The sequence below is a fragment of the Eurytemora carolleeae genome, unplaced genomic scaffold (assembly GCF_000591075.1).
Source record: "Eurytemora carolleeae unplaced genomic scaffold, Eaff_2.0 scaffold211, whole genome shotgun sequence".
In the NCBI taxonomy this organism is placed as follows: Eukaryota; Metazoa; Arthropoda; class Copepoda; order Calanoida; family Temoridae; genus Eurytemora; species Eurytemora carolleeae.
In genome coordinates, this window is record NW_019396150.1 from 60,150 (window position 1) to 83,371 (window position 23,222).

General features: G+C 33.5%; 2 protein-coding genes across 6 annotated transcripts in view; one reads left to right on the plus strand and one right to left on the minus strand.

Moving 5' to 3' along the window:
- The window catches only part of LOC111696520 (uncharacterized), a 65,220-nt gene extending 52,461 nt beyond the window's left edge, over positions 1-12,759 (plus strand). For 2 of the 4 annotated variants that reach the window (XM_023466132.1, XM_023466135.1), the window contains exons 7-10: positions 7,330-7,857; positions 10,108-10,206; positions 11,097-11,184; positions 11,692-12,759. In XM_023466132.1, coding sequence (XP_023321900.1) covers positions 7,330-7,857; positions 10,108-10,206; positions 11,097-11,184; positions 11,692-11,747 — 771 coding nt within the window. In that variant the 3' untranslated portion in view covers positions 11,748-12,759. Of the gene's footprint in view, positions 1-7,329; positions 7,858-10,107; positions 10,207-11,096 lie in introns of all 4 variants that reach the window. The other 2 variants (XM_023466134.1, XM_023466133.1) reach the window with 2 other exon arrangements.
- A 2,957-nt stretch (positions 12,760-15,716) lies between these two features.
- Positions 15,717-22,421, minus strand: LOC111696523 (succinate dehydrogenase [ubiquinone] flavoprotein subunit, mitochondrial). Of its 2 annotated transcripts, none has more exons than XM_023466141.1 (7): positions 22,316-22,421; positions 20,226-20,414; positions 19,637-19,904; positions 17,835-17,978; positions 17,556-17,663; positions 16,180-17,367; positions 15,717-15,936 (listed from the first exon to the last, which is right to left on the minus strand). In XM_023466141.1, the coding sequence occupies exons 2-7, from the start codon at positions 20,407-20,409 to the stop codon at positions 15,867-15,869; spliced, it is 1,962 nt and encodes a 653-aa protein (XP_023321909.1). In that variant the 5' UTR covers positions 20,410-20,414; positions 22,316-22,421; the 3' UTR covers positions 15,717-15,866. The 2 variants fall into 2 exon arrangements, with proteins under 2 accessions (XP_023321909.1, XP_023321908.1); XM_023466140.1 differs by lacking the exon at positions 22,316-22,421 and adding an exon at positions 22,014-22,119.
- Between the last annotated feature and the right edge of the window lie 801 nt (positions 22,422-23,222).

Consider the following 23,222-nt stretch of genomic DNA (forward strand, 5'->3'; position numbering starts at 1 on the left):
TTCCAAATCTCTGATTTTCCTAGATCAATAACGAAGATTGCCTCATAAACCATGAATCTTTTCAAAATATGGTCTGTTTCCTTGAATCTTAAAGAAGTAAACCCCATTCTGGAAGACACAAAAAAAATTGTAAATGTCGTCACTTAATTCTCACGTTTTTCACCTCCCTGTACCCAAATCATCAATTGAAATGTATCAATAAACTTGTGGGAAAATTTTCTTTTTCTTCCTTTAACAGTTTTGGTTTTCTTTTAATATAAATAATGATGCAATTCTCTCAATATATTTTCTTGATTTCTAAACCGACATATTATAGATAATGATTTCATCCATCTTGTCATTAAGCTTTAATGGAAACTGATTACCATCCATTAAACCTAGAAAGGAATTCAGTCTTTGACGCAAACAGTAAATTTGGTTGAAAATGAAAAACTTCATGTTTATCACGAAAGGAATTGAGTCTTTAGCACAAACTCAGATTTTCTAGTCCCTATATCTCAAAAACCTGATGCTGTACAGATTTATATTTTAAACTTAGATTATTTGATCTAATAGCATTCATAGTTTAAAATACCTTGGGTTGCATATATATAGAGATTAGAAAATGTGAGTTTGTGCCAAAGACTCAATTCCTTTCAAGATAAACATGAAGTTTTTCATTTTCCGACAAGTCTAATTTTGAAGAGAAATCCCGTAATTTGTCCGGTTTAAACCAGATTAGATAAATGGATTTACGTTTAATATCCATCAATATAAACCTGCCATGCATGCAATTACTTTGCAAAAACTTTCCTTCGATTTCAATTTGATAAATGGGTGTGCGTACCCCTCCCCCCCTCCCTCTCCCTGCATGGTTTCTCCAGTTTAATTATCCGACTGTAAATCTCGGGGTAGTAGGCTGAACTTGAGATGGAATAGATATTTTTCAAACTCTAGTTTTCAAGCTCCGTTGATCCGTTATAACTCCATCATCTACTGGATTTCTTTCAAGTTCATCTTGATTTAGAATAATTTTTAAAAGAATGATTTTATAATTTTTGATTAACCAAGGACCTGGGTCTATTGTACAATATGACATTTATAATTTCAAATAAGCTAAATTGCTATGCAGATCCCTACTTCTCATTGATCTATAGTAATGCAGAGGGATTTGGTTAAAAAGAAATAACGATGGCGTTAAAATTGCTAAAGGTCGTTATGGTGTCCCTTAATACAATTCTAGGTCTTGCTATTGACATGTTTTTGTAAAAATATATAAATATTTTTTTATTTTCAAAGGTTTGGGGTTAATTTTTTTTTAAAACAAAGCTGACAGATCGTGTTGCCAGTTTTTAAAATGTTTGAATATTAAACTGTCACCGTAACGTTGCCATTGATGAAAACAATCAAATTGACATTCTTAGAAAAACGATAAACAGACCGCCGCCATTTTTATACAATCCACACAAAACGTAGAACGTGTTAAATAGATTTAATTATTATCTACGAAACATGTACCTGGTAATTTCAATTCATAGTCTCGGTCTGTGGTTCAACAAATATCTCTCTTTTCATCAATTCTCAGGACTTTAAATAGAACTTCAAGATGTCGGAGAATAATTAAAAAATTATAAATGATATATCTTTCAATTTACTGATGTATCATTACCGTGCCCCCAGATACACAGTAAACACAAAAAAGATAAAGAATCCATCTTACAGATTTTTATGTTGCGTGTATTTCGACGTGACCCCCCCCCAAAAAAAAAATAAAAAGGCGAATGCATTTTCCCTGAGTATTAAATTCGGTTTAGAAATATAAACCAAATAAAAATTTATGAAAGATAAGGTTTATTTATTGAGATTTCGTCAATTTAATTTTTCAGTTTTTATTTCTGGATCATGTTTTCCTAAGAGATTTTGTTTCTTGTTAATAACTGGTGATATTTTACATAAAGTCTGAACCATCATCCATTCTAATTCTCATTTAACTCAGGCATTTACGTGACTTCCTTAAGTGCCCTGGGGTCTTCTATGAGTAGTGATCAAAAGTTAAAAATGACTCGAAGGAGATTTGATTTACTTTCTGATAACAGACAAACTAATTGTTCGGAAATGTACTGTAAGTGTAATTGTTCAGTCGGAAATGTACTGCAATTGCTCTGTCGGAAATGTACTGCAATAATTCATGCTAAAATGTTCTGGAATTGTACTGCCTAAAATGTCCGAAGGTTGTTTAGCTTGATATTGTAATCCGATTGTTTTGACGAAATTGTACTTCAATTGTTCTGTCAGAAGTTAACTGCAATTGTTTTGTCAAAGTGTACTGCATTTTTTTGTGCAATTGTTTTGTCGAAGTGTACCGCAATTGTTCTGTCAGAAGTGTACTGCAATTGTTTTGTCGAAATCTACTGCAATTTTTTGTATAAGTGTACTGCAATTGTTTTGTCGAAGTGTACTATTGAAATGTACTGCAATTGTTCTGTCAGAAGTGTACTGCAATTGTTTTTTCAAAGTGTACTGCATTTGTTTTGTCGAAGTGTACTGCAATTGTTTTGTCGAAGTGTACTGCAATTTTTTTATCGAAATGTACTGCAATTGTTCTGTCAGAAGTGTACTGCAATTGTTTTTTCAAAGTGTACTGCATTTTTTCTGTCGAAGTGTACTGCAATTTTTTTGTCGAAGTGTACTGCAATTTTTTTATCGAAATGTACTGCAATTGCTCTGTCAGAAGTGTACTGCAATTGTTTTGTCGAAGTGTAATGCAATTGTTCTGTCACCCATTCCGTACAGAAGTTTAGAATAGAATAATTCCGTACAAGAGTTTAGAATAGAAATACTCCGTACAAGAGTTTAGAATAGAATAATTCCGTACAAGAGATTAGAATAGAATTACTCCGTACTAGAGATTTGAATAGAATAATTCCGTACAAGAGTTCAGAATAGAATAATTCCGTACAAGAGTTTAGTATAGAATTACTCGGTACAAGAGTTTAGAATAGAATTACTCGGTACAAGAGTTTAGAAAAGAATAATTCCGTACAAAAGTTTAGAATAGAATTACTCCGTACAAGAGTTTAGAATAACTCCGTCTTTTTTTCATTTGTTTTTATTCGACAATTATTAAAGGGACTGTAAACCTTATTTCAAATGACCCTCGATTGATCAAGTGACATGTGCGATTCACAACAGTGCCCTTTAAAGCCTTGTCTGATTAAGTATGAATTAGATATACAGGTTTTGTTTTTGAAAACTTGTTTTTTTCATTTGTGGTTTCCATGAAAAAGTGACTTGCGTATTAATTGTTTCAGAAGCAATGGAGAAATCATCAGGATTAAAATCTTTAAAGTCAGATTAAGGTTTCAAGGGTACCGTTGTGAATCAGGCATGTCACAGATCAAGGACAATTTTAAATTATGCATACAGTCCCTTTAAGCTACAACTTTGGAGGTTTTATTAGGTCTGAAGATTAATTATACAACATAACCAACTAATTAATTAGTTCATTTATCAATTAATTAATTAATGATTATCTGTAATTAATTAAACCTCATCTAAACATATCCTTTACTAAGTTTGAACCAGGAACAATATGATCGATTGAGTTAACTCATCTTAACTTTAGGAGATCTTTCGTGTTTTAAAGAAAATCTCGCTCTTTCTAAAGGTATAGATCACACGGTGATCAAAGGGAGATCATACGAAGGGAGATCTTACTTTCATTAAAAAGAGATCTTATTTTAAGAATTTGAAAAACCACAAATCCATTAATTTAGAATTTAACCATGTAGAATTTTAAATATAACACGGGAATATAATATTTGGCATGATTTGAGAATATAGTTTAACAAGAAACATCCATAGTTAGTTATCTATATCTATAAATATAAAGTTGTAATCTCTGTTTTGGTGCCTGTCATTTTGTTTGTCCGATCATAACTCAGGAACCCATGAGCCTATTTGCCTCAAATTTTGATTGGGAAACTCGGGAGACTCCCAGGAATGTTCTTAGCTTGGTTTTGCGATTCTAAGTTGAGTGGGTCAGCTTGAACAGCGAAAATTTAGTTTCCCGGAAAAATCGTTCAAGTGTGGGTAAACGGCCGGGAGTAACTTTAGTAACCTTGGCAGTGCTGGGTTCCCAAGCATGGTATATATTTATCATCTCTGTTTGTATGTTCCACTATAAGATACTCGGGAAAATCACGAGGATATTCTGAATTTTTGAGATTCTAAGTTGAATGGTTTCAGTTTTATAAGGGAAAATAGATAAAATCGTAATTTCAGACCAAGCACATGGTAAACTGCTGGAGTTACTATGAGTACCCTGGGAAAAGCTGGGTTCCCAATTTAGTCTTTTATAAGGAAATATCTTGTATCTTTCAATCTTTCTATCCGTCTCATCAAGATATCTTTATGCGCGCGCGCAATTTTCTAGCTTTTTTAATCTTAATCAATACACTTACATACGTTTATAAAGTTGGCAGTGATGTTCAATTTTTTCCCCCCCAAAAAATAATGACGGGTCATTACCCAATCATCATTCATCAGTTTGAATTAAGTTGATTGGAGCATTATAAAGATCGATTTGTGCATTTTTTCAGAGCAAATATTAAACTTTATAAAATATAGATGGACCCTTTAACAATTGTTTTATATAAGAAAATTATCTCCTTTTCTACCGGTCCTTTCGTAAAATTTAATATCTGTCATGATTAAAACATTTGTTGAACAGATACATAATTTTATTCATATATACTTTGGATACATCTATATTCTATATGTATCCAATAAACGGTAAAACGGCTGAACTGATCAGACCCAAATTTTGTATGGGAATTCACATAACCTTTAGAGAAGGTTTATGGTTCGTCAAAAATTAACAATTTTGAACAGAGAAAAATGTCGAAATTTATAATTTTTGAAAATGCGCCTATTAAATAATAAAAAATCCGCGATAAAATTTAGATTCTAAATGGCCACTTTCCATTTAAAAGATAAAATTTATAAGAGGAGGCGCGAAGCGCCCTAATTATCTGTTACTTTGTGAAATATAACACTTTAAATATATATATATATAGATATATATATATATATATATATATATATATAACTGTGCACTTTGTTCCACATAATTTAGAATTTTGATAAAGATCCAACCGTTAGCAATCATTTTATACTGATCCTTCCTTTTCCTGTTGATATCATCTTTCCTTTTCTCATCTTTTAATATTTTTTATCTTAATTTTTAGCTTCTTGACTTCGCAACATTATTATCCTTTTCAGTCTTATTTTATGCCGTTTTATTTGTCCTTTTTTAATCCATTTTCTAATATTATTTATTCTCAAAAATGTCAATTTATTCTTTTTTTTTTTACTTTTTTGGTTCGTACTTGAAACCTTGAATGTTCATAGAAAATTTGACATGAAAAATTGCCCCTTTCCTTTCCATCCATTCCATCCATTTACATTCTATCAAAACTGCCCACAAGTCTGCCCACGTTACCCCCCCCCCCCCCCCCGTGGGCCCTGTGGAACATGATATCTAGGGTTAATGTAATTGTATATAATCAGTGATTAAGGTTAACCCCTCTATAATCTACATATACTCGTGATCAAATACCCTTCAAATCCTTCAAATACATGCCGGGGTGTCCCAAAAATAATGCCAGTGGTCAAATATTCATTAGGGTGCCTCAAAATATATGTAACGTTCGGTTAATTCAACGATAATTTGCAGGGTGTCCCAAAGAAAATGTACTGTCGGTCAAATCCTATATTTGGTAAGGTAGTTTATGTATGAAATATCCAAAGTGTTCTATTGCACTTATAAAATTTACGTTATGCTAAATAATGTTTTTATGCCTAAAAACATAAAATATGGTTTGAGCCTAGGAAATACTTAAAGGGACTGTAAGCTTAATTTCAAGTGACCATCCATGCAAAGATGGCAAAGCCCGATTTTCAACATGTACCCTTGCACGTTTTTTTTCTGATCAAGTATGAATTAGAATCATTTCTGGTTTCTGTAAAAATGATTTTTGCTTTTCTTGTTTATAATAAGCAATGGAAAAACTCACAGAAATAACCACTTTTCAGACGGTTTCTTTTAAATTTTTGAACAGATTAAGGTTTCAGAGTACGTTGTAAATCGGACATTGTCATCTATGTATGGAGGGTCACTTGAAATTACACTTACAGTCCTTTTAAACATACGCTTAAAGTCTCTTTAAACATACGCTTAAAGTCCCTAACATACGCTTAAAGTCCTATTAAACATACGCTTACAGTCCCTTTAAACACGCGTTTAAAGTCCCTTTAAACATACGCTTAAAGTCCCTTTAAACATACGCTTAAAGTCCCTTTAAACATACGGTTAAAGTCCCTTTAAACATATGCTTAAAGTCCCTTTAAACATACGCTTAAAGTCCCTTTAAACATACGCTTTCAGTCCTTTAAACATATTTTAATAGTAACAAAAAAACTCGAACTAATGAAATGTAAATTTTTCTCGACGTTTTATTCTATTGAATTTAATCTTTAGATTTGTTTAACGGATGCTAGCTTTAATCCGTAGATAATCTATTTCCGGTGAAAACATTTCCCTGCAGTTTTATACCACTTGCCAATCATCCCCTTGAGAGTGCAAAATCTATTGGACTAGAACGATATAGACTAATAATCACACCTCTTAACGATATCTCTCTTCCCCTTGAGAGTACGAAATCCATTGGACGATCTCTCTTTCCTTTGATAGTTAAATCCCTTGGAGCAGATCGATTGATAGACTAATAATCACATCTTTTAACGATCTCTCTTTCCTTTGATGGTTAAATCCCTTGCAGCGGATCGATGGTAGACCAATAATCACATCTTTTAACGATACCTTTTCTCTTTGATGGTTAAATCCCTTGGAGCAGATAGATTGATAGACTAATAATCACACCTTTTAACGTTCTCTCTTTCCTTTGATGTTTAAATCCCTTGGAGCAGATCGATAGGTTGACTAATAATCACATCTTTTAACGATCTCTCGTTCATTTGATAGTTAAATCGACAGATAGTTAAATCGATAGATAGTTAAATCCAAAATTGTTCTTTTTAGTAGATGCTTGGTTTTCATTGATACAAAAATAATCAAATTCAGGTTTTGTGTTTTTCACGATTTAATAGAAAAAAGCAAGAAATCTAATAAAGACTTATTTGAATTAAGTAAATTAAGTTTTAGTCAAGTTCTCAGGTCGGGTAAAAGATTTTAGAATTGTATTTCTCATGATTTCATAAAGGTCGACATTTAATACCGGACATATTCCCAGTAGTAGACAGTAATATATTTAATATTTTTCTGTTCAGGTTCCTGTTCAGAGGGTCACTAAATATCCGCTCCTGCTCTCCAGGCTGCTCAAGGTTACGCCGAGCACACACCTGGACAGGGAGAAGATCAGGCAGGCTCAGACCAGGATAGAGTCCGCCCTGGAGCAGATGAACAAGGACGCGAAGGAGATTATCTCTATGAAGGGAACCTGGCGCCGACCTGCTGGGAAGAAGGTTCCTATGCAGAGAGAGATGAATAATATCCGGGTTAGGAAACTATCCCTAGAGATGCTGGGTTGGGGAAGAGAAGAGAGCAGGTTTGCTCTGGAGGGAAAACTCACGTTTGCTCATGTTACCGACACCAACTGGAGAAACAAGTGGAAGGGAACAGTGAACACTGGGCTCAAGCTGGTCACATGTAACGCGTTCCTTGTAGTAACAGGTCGGATACAGGGGGAACTACAAGATATGAGTACCCCAACCCAGATTATTTTCCCCAGGGAACATGTTAGAGAGGCAGTTCTCCTTCTTCTTAGAGAGAAAACTTCAAGATTTTCAACTGTTAGGGTAAGCTACTTTTTCTTCAGAAAGATTGTTCACATTTATTGATCTTTGGTTAGCTTCAAGAAGAACTGTGAAAAACCAGTTCATTTAACCTCTTAAAAAAACCTTTTAGAAATTAATATGTTTAGTTTTATGAAACCAGAGTTTCTAAAAATAACTTGGAATTCGTTAATTTATTAAAGTAACACAACAAATCACTTTTGGGAATAGTTTTTTCTCAATCTTTTTGCCGAGCGTCTTTAAAATTCAGTTTTATCCAAAATTTTCTGAAAAGAATCATTTTAAATATATTCTATGTAAATATCTTTAAGAGTTGCATTTTCAATCTTGTTGAATCTTAAATTAAAATCTGGAAAAAGAAATTCAACGGTTTCCTAAAGAATATAAGTTGTTCAACCTTCCCTAGCTCAAGAGAAAACTTTTAAAACTTTTTCAAAGTTTTTTCAATCTTTCCCTAGAGTGGAAAGTGTTATATGTGTGCTAGAATGTGTATTTGAAATGTGTACGTGTGTTCTACAGATTTTTTGCCACAAACTCAAATTTTCTAGTCCCTAAATCTTTTCAACCTGATGGCGTAAACCTTTGATAATTATAACGTAGATTATTTGATCTGACAGAATTCATAGATTGAAATATCAAGGATCCACTTTATTGGGTTGCAAAGATATAAGAATTATAAAATCAGAGTTTGTGGCAAAGACTCAATTAGTTTTGGAGCAAATGAAATTGATGTATCTGCTTCCACAATTCCAGAAAACTATTTAAAGCACGAAAACATTCACTTCAAGTCTTTGGAACCTGATGATGCAATCCCCATGACATATCAAACTTTGATTTAGTTCATATCATGGACATATTAAAGGTCAATACTTGCCTATAATTTTCAAAATAGAAAGATTAGAAAATTGCAATTTGAGAAGAGTAATCAGTTTCTTTATCAAATTTGTCACCTTTGAGAAGGTTATAATTTTTCCAAAAACTATAATAAAGTAATTTCTCAAGAATTCTTATTTCATATGTTTTATTAAAACACCCTAATATGTGTGTGCTTGAGTGTAAATATAGGATAAAAACTTTAAACATAAATCTCAAGTCAGTATTGTTTTATTTTTGCAACAATAATCTACAAACTTTGCAAAATCTGGTAGAAAATGTTTGGATTTAGTGCAAAATATATATTAAGTGCGACGAAAGGGTTTTTAGGGGATGATGATGTACAAAAAGTACATGTGTCGTGTATTTTATGTAGAAAAAAACTTTTTAAGTTTCTCACAGTCGTCTCTAAAATTTGATTGATTGTAAGTAACCTTGACAATTAACGATTATTTTCTTAAACAAGAAAACTTGGTTTCATGATTCCAAATCTGAACTAAATTTATTTATAATAAACATTTAAAACTTATAAGTTATGTAAGTTTATAATATTACTAAAAATACTAACAAGATTCTAATATATATTTGAAATATTAATTCTAAAATATTATTTTCTATAATTTATACATTGTCTTAAAGGGGATGTTGACAGAATTTCAAGTGACCCTCTAATTGTAAAGTGGCATGTCCGATTCACTATAGTACAAACCGTTAACTTATTCTAATTTCTCTACATTAATGCATTCAATTATTGAGAACTTTGTTTCAATGCTGTTTAATATTTAAAAAATATAAATTTAATAGTTTTTATTTTTATGTTTATTTGTACTCACTGATCTTAAAGTTAAATGTGAACGTTTAAATCTAGATTTTGCAATTTGCATGCACTATCTTATGACGTAAAAGGGAAAATATTTGCGGAAAAATTCAAATTATGGCAAACGATCAACATTTTTATTCTCTAACTACCCCTGGCTGTTCCCACGCCTGATTTAAACGATGTAACCTCAATCGACAAATTATTAAATTATTTCAGCTGAATAGTTTCTTTTTATTTAGCTAAATAATTGGATTGCAACAAATAATTTCTTTTTATTTAGATTTTTTCAAATTATTTTCGAAATATGAAAACTTTAAGTGATAGTTACCGTAATTGTCTTTTAACTTTTTACTGAAAAGTGTGACTATATGATTTACAGCATTACTTTAAATATTGTTTTGGTGCAAGGAAAAGTTGCACTTCTTTTTTTCTTTTATGAGTGAAATATTGACTATGGTGTGAAAATTGATATTAACATCATATTGAAAAATTTTTATTTTAAAAGATAATCGGGAGAAAACAGTTTTTTAACCAAACTAACGATATATTTATTTGTTTAGGATCCGATATATCTTGGTAAGACTGTGATTAGTAATGATGCTGAGTCTGAATGGTTTGAGGTTCAAGAGTTTGGATCTAAAGACTCTTATCTTTTCAAGGTAAATTAAGACAGTACAGTACAGTACAGTACAGTACAGTACAGTACAGTACAGTACAGTACAGTACAGTACAGTACAGTACAGTACAGTACAGTACAGTACAGTACAGTACTGTACAATACAGTACAGTAGAGTACAGTAGAGTACAGTAGAGTACAGTACAGTACAGTACAGTACAGTACAGTACAGTACAGTACAGTACAGTACAGTAAAGTAAGTAAAGTGCAGTACAGTACAGTAAGTACAGTACAGAACAATACAGTAAGTACAGTACAGTACAGTACAGTTAAGTACTGTTATAAAAAAAAAGTTTTTAACTAGAAACTAACCAAAAAGTCTTTGCTTTGGTGACAGTTTTTTTTCAACTAATTCAAAACATTTTTTAAAATTCAAAATTTGAATTGAATCTAATATTTTCCAGCCCCAGCATCATGAATATTGAATAATGTGTATTAAATTAAAATGTAAATAAAGATAATTTTAAAGTTAGCTGTTAAGAAAAGTAAATTTTATATAAATGTTCCAAATTTTACGATTTAATGCTGATGAGGCTAATTTGTTATGAAATTACGTAAAATGAATAAGTGGGTTGTTGGAAGATTTGGGTTTAGAGGTTCAGATAATAAAATGGGAGATTCTTACTCAATTCATGAGAGAATTAAAAATCTAAATAGGATTACAGCTGACAGTTAAAATCTATTAAATCAATTCTTAATCTACCGCTGATGTCAGTTTTTGACATGAGTCTTGAAAACCTTGTTTTATTCATATTTTTATTCAACTAAAAAGCATTAGATATTACAAACAAGCCATTACAATTTACTATGGAGTCTGGATCCGCCTAACCAGGATAGATTGTTTGTGTTTACTATAATTCTCCTTGTGTTTAGGCGGAGGATGCGGAGAGAACCCAAACCTGGTTCCAAACCGTCCAGCTTTATAGTCAGAGTCTAGGAGGGTGGAGGAGAAGAAGAAGAGGTTTAGCAAACATCATGGTTGATCCGGGTACCCACTAGAACAATAGGAGAGGTTTAGCAAACATCATGGTTTATCCGGGTACCCACTAGAACAATAGGAGAGGTTTAGCAAACATCATGGTGGATCCGGGTACCCACTAGAACAATAGGAGAGGTTTAGCAAACATAATGGTTGATCCGGGTACCCACTAGACCACCAGGGGAGGTTTAGCAAACATCATGGTGGATCCGGGTACCCACTAGAAGAATAGGAGAGGATAAGCAAACATCATGGTTGATCCGGGTACCCACTAGACCACCAGGAGAGGTTTAGCAAACATCATGGTGGATCCGGGTACCCACTAGAACACTAAGAGAGGTTTAGCAAACATCATGGTGGATCCGGGTACCCACTAGAACACTAGGAGAGGTTTAGCAAACATCATGGTGGATTCGGACTACTAGACCATCAGGAGAGGTTTAGAAAACATCATGGTGGATCCGGGTACCCACTAGAACACTAGGAGAGGTTTAGCAAACATCATGGTTGATCCGGGTACCCATAGACCACTAGGAGAGGTTTAGCAAACATCATGGTGGATCCGGGTACCCACTAGACCACTAGGAGAGGTTTAGCAAACATCATGGTGGATCCGGACTACTAGACCACCAGGAGAGGTTTAGAAAACATCATGGTGGATCCGGGTACCCACTAGAACAATAGGAGAGGTTTAGCAATCGTCATGTGGGGATCCGGGTAACCTCTAGACCACTAGGAGAGGAGAAAATGTTTAATAAACATCATGGTTGATCCGGGTACCCAATAAACCATATGAAGATGGAATGATGAGCAAACATTATGGGCTATCCGGCACCAACTAGTCAACTAGTATGCTGGAGAACGATAACAGCAAAAGGCACTTGACTTTTCTGGGTCTTACAATGTCAACAGATTCAAGGCTAGATTGACTGTATCAACCCCGAGGAAAAGCTGTTCATGATTAGGCCTAGTGGAGTCTATATCTATTATTTCTAAACCGTTCTATCCGGTTGGAGCTTATTCACTCTGGTTCAGGGTTCACCTTAAAGATGTTTACTCCGTCTTCAGTCGGCAGTTTATAAGATGTTTCAGTTAAATTCAACCGAATTTTAGAAAATTCCGAACAAAATGATGATTTCACGTGAAACCATGTTTTTATTTCTGAATATCTACTTGGTTGAAACTAGAATAAAGTTCATTCTTTATGAGTACGTGTCCGAAATAACATATTTCACATTAGAGTCGGGTGTGCTAGTCCAGGGAAAATTTAACAATGAGTTTGCGGTTTAGAGAAATTTTTGGACCTAGCTAATTAATTACAGACCTGGTCTAAATACAAACTTTAAACTATTAAAATGTGGAGAAACTACACATTTATTTAATTGCAATCACCACGGGACGCTACAGAATGAAATCGAACCTGGACGTCTCATGGTTTCGTTACAATACTCAAATATTTAAACCTTTGTAAATATTATGTTTATAAATGATTGTTAAAAAGTCACAATTAAATATCATTTTATATTGAACGCATATAAATATATCGAAGAAAATTAATAATTTCATAACTTTTGAAATTAGAAAGAGAGAGAGAGGTGGTGGTTACCCACGAAGGATTAGACCTAAACCTTCGTTTTTAATTCAATATCAGTCAATTGGTGCTAATAAATTAGAATAGCAAACAATAAAATTAAGAATTAAGATGAAAAATTAAATGTTTACCTCCAGACAAGTTTCCTCAATTGTGGGTAACCAGCTGTTTTCATAAATCTTTCTCTGCAATCTTTCAAAATTTTACTTGATGGGAGGGTATCAATTGAATGTTTTCAAACTTATTCCAAAATTTTAATTTTACAACAGCCATTTTCCTATAATGTCAATATAGGGTAAATTTTGAAAGATTTCTACTGTGTCTGACAGGTTTAAAAAATGTTACGGCATGCCATTTGCTGCGGCTAGGATGACTAGGATGTTTGAGAAATAAATTGAGTCCTAGTCACAAACTTTGATTTTTGGAACCCAATGTGGAATACCTTTGATATTTCAAACTGTGTATTTTGTTAGATCAAATAATCTAATTTTGAAATATCACCAAGGTTTTCACCAACAAGATTCAGGGATTCGATAGTTTGAATATGTGGCAAAGACTTAATTCATTTTCTAGTGTGAAGTTTTTTCTTGAGAAATTGTACATTTGGGTATTCCCTTGGGATTTATAGTGAGGAAATTATCTTATAGTCTGTCAAGAGTTAATTTTTAATTTAATTTTCAAAATTTATTGAACAATACGTTCGCGCTTTTTCACTCCCCGTTTGAAAATAATTTTTCTTTGCCCCCCCCCCCCTTTTGAAAATAATTTTTCTTTGCCTCCCCCCTTTTACATATATTTTTTCCCCAGGGTGTTGAATACGCGGTGAATAAATTTTTCTGTCATGGTTTTATTTGCTGAATTGGGGGAAAAAATGATTTCCAGGGGAACAGCAATGAATTTTTGGGTAAAAATATCAAAAATAATTAAAATAGTTACCTTTTAATCTCCAATGTTTCATTTTCCCCCCAGATCGTCAATTTGTACGGGATTCTGACAAATATACACCCCTTCAAATTCTGCTTTATTTTCTTCAATTTAACTAATAGAAAAGGATAATTAATTGAAAGTTGGAATTTCTGCGCTGTAGAATTTTCTGTTCTGTTCTGTAGCAGGTACTTCCTTATTGTAGAATGTGCATGCATGTAGATCATGTAGTATCCAAGATTTACTAATCATTGTTTAGTCTCCTATACAATAAACACATTCCGTACATATGTTCTAAGAATACCGAGCCTCCAGGGTTAATACATTTCTTAAATCTGAATATTTTCTCACAAATATTTGATTCCACCATTAATCAAAGAATCCAGTTTTTTTGTAATTGTGAAATAATTCCGTAATAATTATAGAGTCCAGGGGTCTAATTACAGTTTACATGCTAATCCCTTATTGTTACGGAATAATTATAAAAATAAGGAATTAAGCCATTATTTTAAACTTTCGCAATATTTCACAATTTTATAGTTCAGGCTTAGATAAATAAAAAATTTGCAACAAAGCGAAACTCATATTTTCCTTATAAAAATAAAACCTTGGAAGAAAAAATTAAAACCATAAGAGGATGAGTACAAACCATGAGAGGAAGGATTTACACCACAGGAGGTAGGATTAAAACCTTGGGATGAAGGATTTAAACCGTAGGAGGGGATTAAAACCTTAGAAGGAAATATTAAGACCATAGGAGAAAGAGTTCAAACCTTGAGAGGAAGGATTAAAATCATGGGAGAAAGATTAAATCGTCGGGGGAAATGATTGAAAATTTAGGAGGAAGGATTTAAACCGTAGGAAGAAGAGTTCAAACCTAGAGAGGAAGGATTAAGACTTTGGGAGGAAATACTAAAATCTCGGAAGGAAGGATTAAAACCTTGGGAGGAAGGATTAAAGCCTTAAAGGAAGGATTTGACCCATAAGAGGAAAGATTAAAACTTGGGAGGAGGAGTTTAAACCGTAGGCGGAGGGATTAAAACATTAGAAGGAAATATTATAAGGAAGGAAGGATGGGAGAAAGCCTTGGGAGGACAGATTAAAACCTTGGAGGATAGATTAAAACCATTAGAGGAAGGATTACAAACTTGGAAGGAAGGATTAAAACATTAAATCTTTCAATTTCTTCATCTATATTGTTATATTTGAAACTTTGGGAATATAGCCTTCGAATGTTGTCTAAACCCCTTGGGAGAAGGATTGAAACCCTGGGAGGAAGGTTACAAATTTTAGAGGGAAGCTAAACAAGCCTACGAAAGAAGAAATTTATGGAACTGAGATTGGACCAAAAATAACTATATCATTTTTTCTGCTTTACGAGTGTCCATTTTGTCTCATACCCCTATAGCTTAATGTCAATCATCTATGCAAAAAGTAACTAAACATTATCAGTTTTACTGCTTTATACGATCGAGACCATTTTGTAACCTGCCACTATTGTATAATAGCAATTAATCTTTGTTAAAGTACAATCATAATCATTAGTTGAATAAACCTGGACACTGATCTAGTGCCATGCTATCTACAGTAGGTTCAGCAAAATCGAGGAATAGGAAGACGACATTACAGCAATAATTAGATGAATGTATGAAATTGATAATATTGATAACTTTTTGTATCAGTTAATATGTGAAATGGGTTGGTCTGCACTGCTCAATTGCTTATTTATCTCATTGAAATCACTACCTGAGCTTTAAATTTCTTTTATTGCTTTAAGTCAATGAAGTAAGTTAGTATTAATTGTTAGATTTACAAATAAATCAACCTCGTAGACTGCAGTCAAGCAGGAAAATGAGTAAAATTTGAACCATTTTCGATGTAACACGAATATTTATATTACTGGCTTTATAGGGACCACGTCAAATCTCACTTCACTTCTCGAGTCCTTAGTCCTTGATTACAATAATCATAAATCTTCCAAGGAAATCAAATCATCAACTTTAGGAAATACTATAAATTTTATTTGGTATTAAATATGTTTAACATAGTTCATAATAGTCTGAACAAAATACTTTAATTACTAAGTTTTAATTTCAATTGACGCATGCATGTACGCTGATGTGGAAAGTGATGACGCAATTATGCGTATTTAGTAGCTTCTGATTGCAGGGGGAACCCACTTGCACTCCTTCTCATCAAGAGTATGATCAATCACAGGTCTACAAAATAAAATAATCATGCTTTGCAATGTCAATAACAGTTTCAAAACTTGAAAATAATGTTTTCGTAAAAATACCATATTTTTCGCTTACAGTTATTTAATTTTGTCTCACGAAATGTATCGGTTACTAATAATATTAATGACAAGATTAAAGTGTAAAAAATTATGAGTTTTTTGTTCTTTAGTACAAGTTTAAAATGACTGAATGTAAAAGCGTATTTAATCCTCCGGATTTAATTACCTGTACTTAAGGACGGTCTTTCCCTTAGTATCAGTCCAGGATAGAGTATGCTTCCTCCAGTGCTGTTCCATAGGAATAGGAGTCTGTCCCTCTAGAGGCTTGGCGTAATTCAATTCATCCATCCTGTCCTTGAAATCCTCACGGGCATGTGCACCTCTGGACTCTTCTCTAGCCTCTGCGCTCTCGATGATCTGTTGAGCGTTGACCATGCAGTTCTGGAGTTCTAGAGATTCGACCAGATCGGAGTTCCAGATCATTCCACGGTCAGATACCTTTAAGTTTTCCATATCCTTCCAGAGAGCGTTCATCTTGGTGATTCCTTCTCTCATGACAGGTCCGGTTCTAAATACAGCAGCATGATTCTGCATGGTCTTCTGCATCTTCAACCTAATCTCAGCAGTAGGAGCAGTACCGTTAGCAAACCTCAGAGCATCAAGGTTAGCAACAGAGGACTCCCCTGCATTAGCTGACAGGTCAGCAACCTTCTCCCCGGGCTTATTCTCTGCAGCAATGGTTTTAGCGCAGGCACGACCAAAGATGACAAGATCAAGAAGAGAGTTAGCTCCCAACCTGTTAGCTCCGTGAACAGATGCAGAGGCAGTTTCTCCGGCAGCGTAGAGTCCGGGAATAATCTTATCGGATCCATCAGCTCCTATAGTGATAACTTGACCTTTGTAGTTGGTGGGTACACCTCCCATATTGTAATGTACAGTGGGAAGAACAGGGATAGGTTCACGGGTAACATCTACACCAGCAAAAATCATGGCTGTCTCAGAGATACCGGGAAGTCTAGCCTGAAGCTGCTCTGGGGGCAGATGGTGGAGCTGTAGGAAAACGTGATCCTTCTCAGGTCCACAACCTCGGCCCTCGCGGATCTCGATCGTCATGGAACGTGAGACAACGTCTCTTGATGCCAGATCCTTGGCAACAGGGGCATATCTCTCCATAAACCTCTCTCCCTCGCTGTTAACAAGATATCCTCCTTCTCCTCTGCATCCTTCAGTCATGAGGCAACCAGCTCCGTATATACCAGTAGGGTGGAACTGGATAAACTCCATATCCTGATTGGGAAGTCCAGCTCTGCTCACCATAGCTGTAGCGTCTCCGGTACAGGTGTGGGCGGATGTGGCGGAGAAATAAGCTTTACCGGCTCCGCCGCAGGCAAGAACGGTATTCTTGGCATTAAACCTTAACAGGAAAGTTGAAAATGGCTTTATCGTATGTTTCATTTACGTAACTTTAATTGAATTTTTGTTTTAAAGAAATCGTTATGGATGAGATTTGTCCCCTTCCATTAGTTTTCAGTTTTTAACACTGTTGTAAATCTTTAATTTAAGTCAATTGAAAATCCCTGAATAAAATTTGTTAATGTTCACCTATGAATGGTTCCGTCCTCAAGGCAGAGAGCAATAACACCAACACATTCTCCCTTCTCCATCAATAGATCCAGGGCAAAATACTCGATAAAGTAGTTGCAGTCGTACCTAATCAATCAATCAATCGTTAAATTTATTTTCAATTGATGAGCTAAAAGGATGTTTTTAAAGAAGGTTGTCGGATAGAAGAAATAAAATTTAACGTTTAAATCTCCAAATATCATTGATAAAATATCCCGTTCGTATACATATTCAATTTTATCCAAGTTAAATATTAACCTGAGACTTTGACCGTAAAGTGTGTGGAGTAGAGAGTGCCCTGTTCTATCGGCTACACAGCAGCATCTATGTGCTTGACCTCCCTTACCGTACTGGTAGGATTGACCTCCGAAAGCTCTCTGATAGATTTTACCCTCAGGAGTCCTAAACAAATTATTGATACAAAGGTCATATAATTTTCATCTCGATATCAAGGGTGCAGATTTTCTAAAAAATCATCTCCAAAATTTATTAAGTTATCTATTCGCTGACGGCGAAAATTAATAATTATTCGACCAAAAAGTATAAAAATGGAAGAAGAAGACTTGTCGGTTGTGACTAAAATTTGTCATTATTTTGCATTTCCCCCTCCCCTTCTTTTAAAAAATAATTTCCGACGTTCCATTCCTCAAAATCTCAAGAACTTTTTAACGAAAAAGTTTTAATTTAGTAATAGGCAATCCAGATGAAAGGAAGGTTTTATAAATACTTGTAACTTCTAAAAGACTATTTTGAGAAAACTTTTTTTTTCTGAAATAGTGATTGAATAAAGCGTTCCAGGTTGTATTCCATATGATTAAAAGTTTATATAAATCCCGAGATTCGTTATTAATATTTTTTTAACGGATCATTATTTGTTTATTAAATGTAAGAATATAAAAGTTAGGAATTTCTTCCTTAACAATATATACTTGTGAGACTAAATACTAAAAAGTTTAACTAGACGATGGCTAAGGATCATATTTCAAAATAGAAAATAATAAAAGTTTATTAGCCCGGTCTCTATTATCTATATAATAACATGAATTCTTAATGTTCCACTGCGCACTAAAAACAAAACTGTATTACGAGGAAGAAAACATCAGAATTAATTATATGTACAGTTAAACCCTAAATATTAATTACATTGAAAGAATTTATCAGATGTCGTATTCTTCACGTTCTGATAATGGACTGTAGCAGATATTTAGATTTTTAACTAAATGATTATACGGAGAATTTTAAAACTGGTCCCGCATATTCATGGCTATTTATTTATTTTCGCAAATACTGAGATTTACGTAAAATAGTATAAAACCCATTGAAAAAGTGTCAAGACATTTCATAAATTCTTTCGATGTATTTAATATTTAGGGTTTAACTGTACATTGTCAGCCAGTTTCATATCGTTTTAGACTGATCTTTATACTCTTTATATTTATATACTCTGCTTGTCCGTTTGCATCCAATAAACGTCAAAACGATTGGGACCAATTTTTATGTGACAACTCACATGACTCCAAAAAAGCTTAATGGCTGATTCAATTAAACAATTTTGCCCGAAAAAAAAATGTTATCCTTAATTTGGGAAGATCCTTTAATATAAACAAAAGCAAGATTAACGAACAGTTGTGTTTTACTCGAGAACGATGGAATAAAAAATAAGTTGAGCCAGTAGAATTTATTTCTATTTCCAAGAAAAAGTGTAATCAATAATATTTGGGTAATTTCTTTACAATTGGCATATAAATCTTATCAGTAGGAAAAATTCTTCATAAAAATGCAAAACGTGAGGAAAATTTCTACAATTTAGAGAAATCCTATTTAGTACCAAACACTTAATTTGTTACAACTCCTGCATTTGATTTCATTAAATAAATAAAACTGGGAAAAGTTAAAAATGAAATAAATTTATAACTACAAAAAACTCTTTTCAAAAACCACTGTCATAATATTTAGTATTAGACTAATCAAGTCCTTTTTGTCAAGTAAATGAAAAAGTATCTTTTTTAATTTTTTTTTATTATTTACCTAGTTTTAATGCATTAAATTCAAATAATTACCTGGAGAATGGCATTCCGTAGTTCTCTAGTTCAATAACAGCTGCAGGTGCCTCCCTGGTCATGTAATGGATTGCATCCTGGTCTCCCAACCAATCAGAACCCTTCACTGTGTCGTACATGTGCCACCTCCAATCATCAGGCTCCATGTTGCCGAGAGCAGCGTTAATACCCCCCTGAGCGGCCACGGTGTGGGACCTGGTTGGGAAAAGTTTGGTAATAACAGCAGTCTTGAATCCCTCTTCAACCAAACCAAATGCAGCTCTCAAACCTAGGAAAGAAACAGTCGTGATAATACTGGTTGGTTTATTGAAAAGATAGTGAGTTTCACAATTTTTTTTCCATTATAATAAATATTGTTCCTGCTAGTTTCAAGGTTAAATAAATAAAGTCCTCAACAAAACTGTAACAAAAAATTTTAACATCTATAATGCAACCCAGTAATTCAAGTATTATAGTTTATAATCTGCTTAAATAACAACGTTGATATTAAAATGTAAACAATATTTTACATCCCTGAACATATGATAATTTCTGTTTTGTTTTAGTTTTTAAATAAGAATGAAAAGAAATTCGTTGAGATATTGTGTACCTGCTCCTCCTGCTCCAACAACCACAGCGTCATAACTGTGATCAACAACAGGATATTGACGAGAGATTGCGTCTTCCTTTACTTTAGCCTCGCCCTGTCCGGCAACTGTGAAGCTGAAGTTACGGAGAGGGGGGGCGACGGACCCCTTCTTCAGGAGCCCCGTTATACGCGGCATTCCGGCCATCGTACCTTAACATTAGATGTTAAATTGGAAAGATACTAAAGATACCTAATTTTTTTTTCATTAGTTACATATTTTTTTCCAGAAAAATACTTAAACCCCGCTAATAAAACTTTGTCCCCGCCCATATCGAGAGTAAAGGCCAACAGTTTAAAAAAGAATCAACATTTTATTAAGCATCACGAGGACAATAATTCCCAATTTAAAACTATTTTCCGGAATCAAATTATAAAAGGAGTTCTTTTTATATTATAACCCATGACTGTTTTCAAGACAGTGTCAGGTTTTCCATTTTCGAACATATCCTTAATTTGAATCATTGTCGCGTTTTCGAGACAAACCCACGTTCCCGTTTTTGAGAATAATAATAATTTTAATAATAATAATTTTTTCAAAGCAAAACTCACTTCAAAATAAGCAAATCACTGAAAGTAAAAATAATCCAATGAATACTAACTTTGCTAAATTAGCTCTAAAATCCTATTTTATTTATTAAATTAGAAAATAGAGTTTATTTAATTTACCGCAATCTAAATAAAGTTTCCCGGATTTCTAGTTGAATCTATACTGTAGGAACAAAATAATTTTAAAATATTGGTTTCTGAATGCTTTAATGATTTATAAATTATACAAGAACAGTATTTTTTTGTTTTCTATTTTGCTCACATTTTACCTGATCAAAAAATCTTGTTTTGTTACGTAAGAGCGTAAATGATTGAAAATATACTTTGATATGAATTCGAGTAATTGTCTCAAACCGCGAAATGAGCTGAAATGCGGTAATTGTTTTAAGTAGGGATATGTTCGAATATGAAAACCAATATCATCAAAAACTAATTCTTATCTCATGCCTTATTATTTTATTATTATCTAAAGTTGACAATTCTTGCCTCAATAATAAGTTATAGCCATTTTAATAAATGTATGGTGCAGTTATGTTCAACTCTGCTTGGATTTTAAGATATGTACGCTTGAAAAAGATATCTTAACAGATTTGGCCCATATCTAACACTCAGTGTTAGAAATGGGCCAAATGTTAGTTTTGGAACTGCAAATAAGGATCAGTCCTTGATCTCCTGGCGTTGTTGGGCTTAGCTTGGAATCAGTGTCTGACCTACTGGCTATGTTTACTTATCTGTGATCAGTGTCTGACCTCCTGGTTATGTTAGCTTAGCTAGAGATCCACATTTGACCACTTGGCTTTGTTAAGCTTAGCTAAGAATAAGTATATGACTGACTGGCTTTGTTAAACTTTGCTAGGGATCAGTATCTAACATTATGGCTTTGTCAGGCTTAGCCAGGGATCAGTATTTGACCACCTGGTTTTGTTAGGTTTAAGTGGAGATCAGTATCAGACCTCCTGGAATTGTGAACTTATCTTGGGATCAGTATATGACCTCCTAGCTTTGTAAGTGATCAATATATGACCTTCTTCCTTTCTTAGGCTGAGTTAGGTAATTGAATCTGACCTACTAGCTTAGACGAGCTTTACTAAGTATCAATCCTGACCTCCCAGCTTTGTTACACTACGTTAGGTTACAGTAAATTGACCTCCTTCCCTAGCCTTTTATCAGACCTGGTCGCCGGGCCTGTATGACTATCAGTACCTGACATCCTGACAAATTTATTTCAAGTACTCCTTTCTAGGTTGGCTGCAGGGTTTAAACTAGTTCTTTTCAAACTGCCCGATGTGAGGAGTCTGCCTTCTTACTTAAACCAAAACAATTTGACAATAATCTTGAGTTTTGTAATAGCGCTTTCTCATCTCAACATTCACTTTTTAATAAAATTATGAAATATGTTTATTCAGTCACCCGTAGCTGATCCTAGATGTTCAATTATAATCCAGAAGTTATTTATACGATTAAATAGAGACAATCTTTAACGATTTAAGTAATATAAATCTAACCTTTTCAGCCAATTTTATTCTTCTGTGGTGGTTTCTGTATTCTGCTACGAATCTATGGATAAAGTTACCTAAGTTTATCCGTTTCGTAAGCGGAGAAAGGCAACAGCTGACTGGAGGAAACAAGTTGCAACAATTAAATGAAATAAAATAAATAAAAAATAAAATAAAATTTAAATATTTCTGTAAAAATTATTACTTAAAATTACGGTTTTAACTTTAGAATAGATTTACTTATAAAAATAATATTTTTATGCTGTTGTATAATTGAAATATATATAACTTGCAGTCTCTGCAATGGACGATTATTACATGAACGTACACTTTCCAAAAAAGACAAGCGTAAAGACGACCTATAAACATTTCGTTGATTTTCACATAATGTGAATTGTGAATTCAGTTTTTTGATATTTTCAATTATCATTACTTAAAATACCTAATACACAGGGGTGAAGTCTGGAAAAAACCCTGGAAACCTGAGCTGGAATATTTTGAATAGTGGATATCGGAATTAATGCTTGATCTCCTCTTTTTCTTAATCTCGAGATTTTGCTTGTCTCCTCCTCTTGATATTAATCTCCAAATTAATTAACCGATCGGGATTAAGGATATCCAATTCTAAAGTTTTTAGCTCAGATTCTGATTCAGATTAATGCAATTCGATCTTAAACATTTAACATAACGCCTAGTCTTGAGATTTTCAAAATGTGGTCTACCATTTTTGTATATCTTCAAAATTGACGGAGATATTGCAAAATTTGTACAAATTTCAATTTATTTAATTAATCAAATTTGTCTTAATATCTAATATCTTCGTCAATTTTTAAGGTACAAGAAAGGTAGACCACTTAATGAAAAGCTTGTCAGACGAACAGCCTCGATTTTTACGTTCTTTGCCATGCATTAAATA

Coding starts and splice junctions, on each gene's coding strand:
- LOC111696523 (XM_023466140.1), bottom strand. Junction 19,905..20,225: donor TGTTGGAGCAGGAGGAGCAG/GTACACAATATC, acceptor TTTCTTTCCTAG/GTTTGAGAGCTGCATTTGGT. Junction 15,937..16,179: donor AAGACCGTCCTTAAGTACAG/GTAATTAAATCC, acceptor TTTATTTTGTAG/ACCTGTGATTGATCATACTC.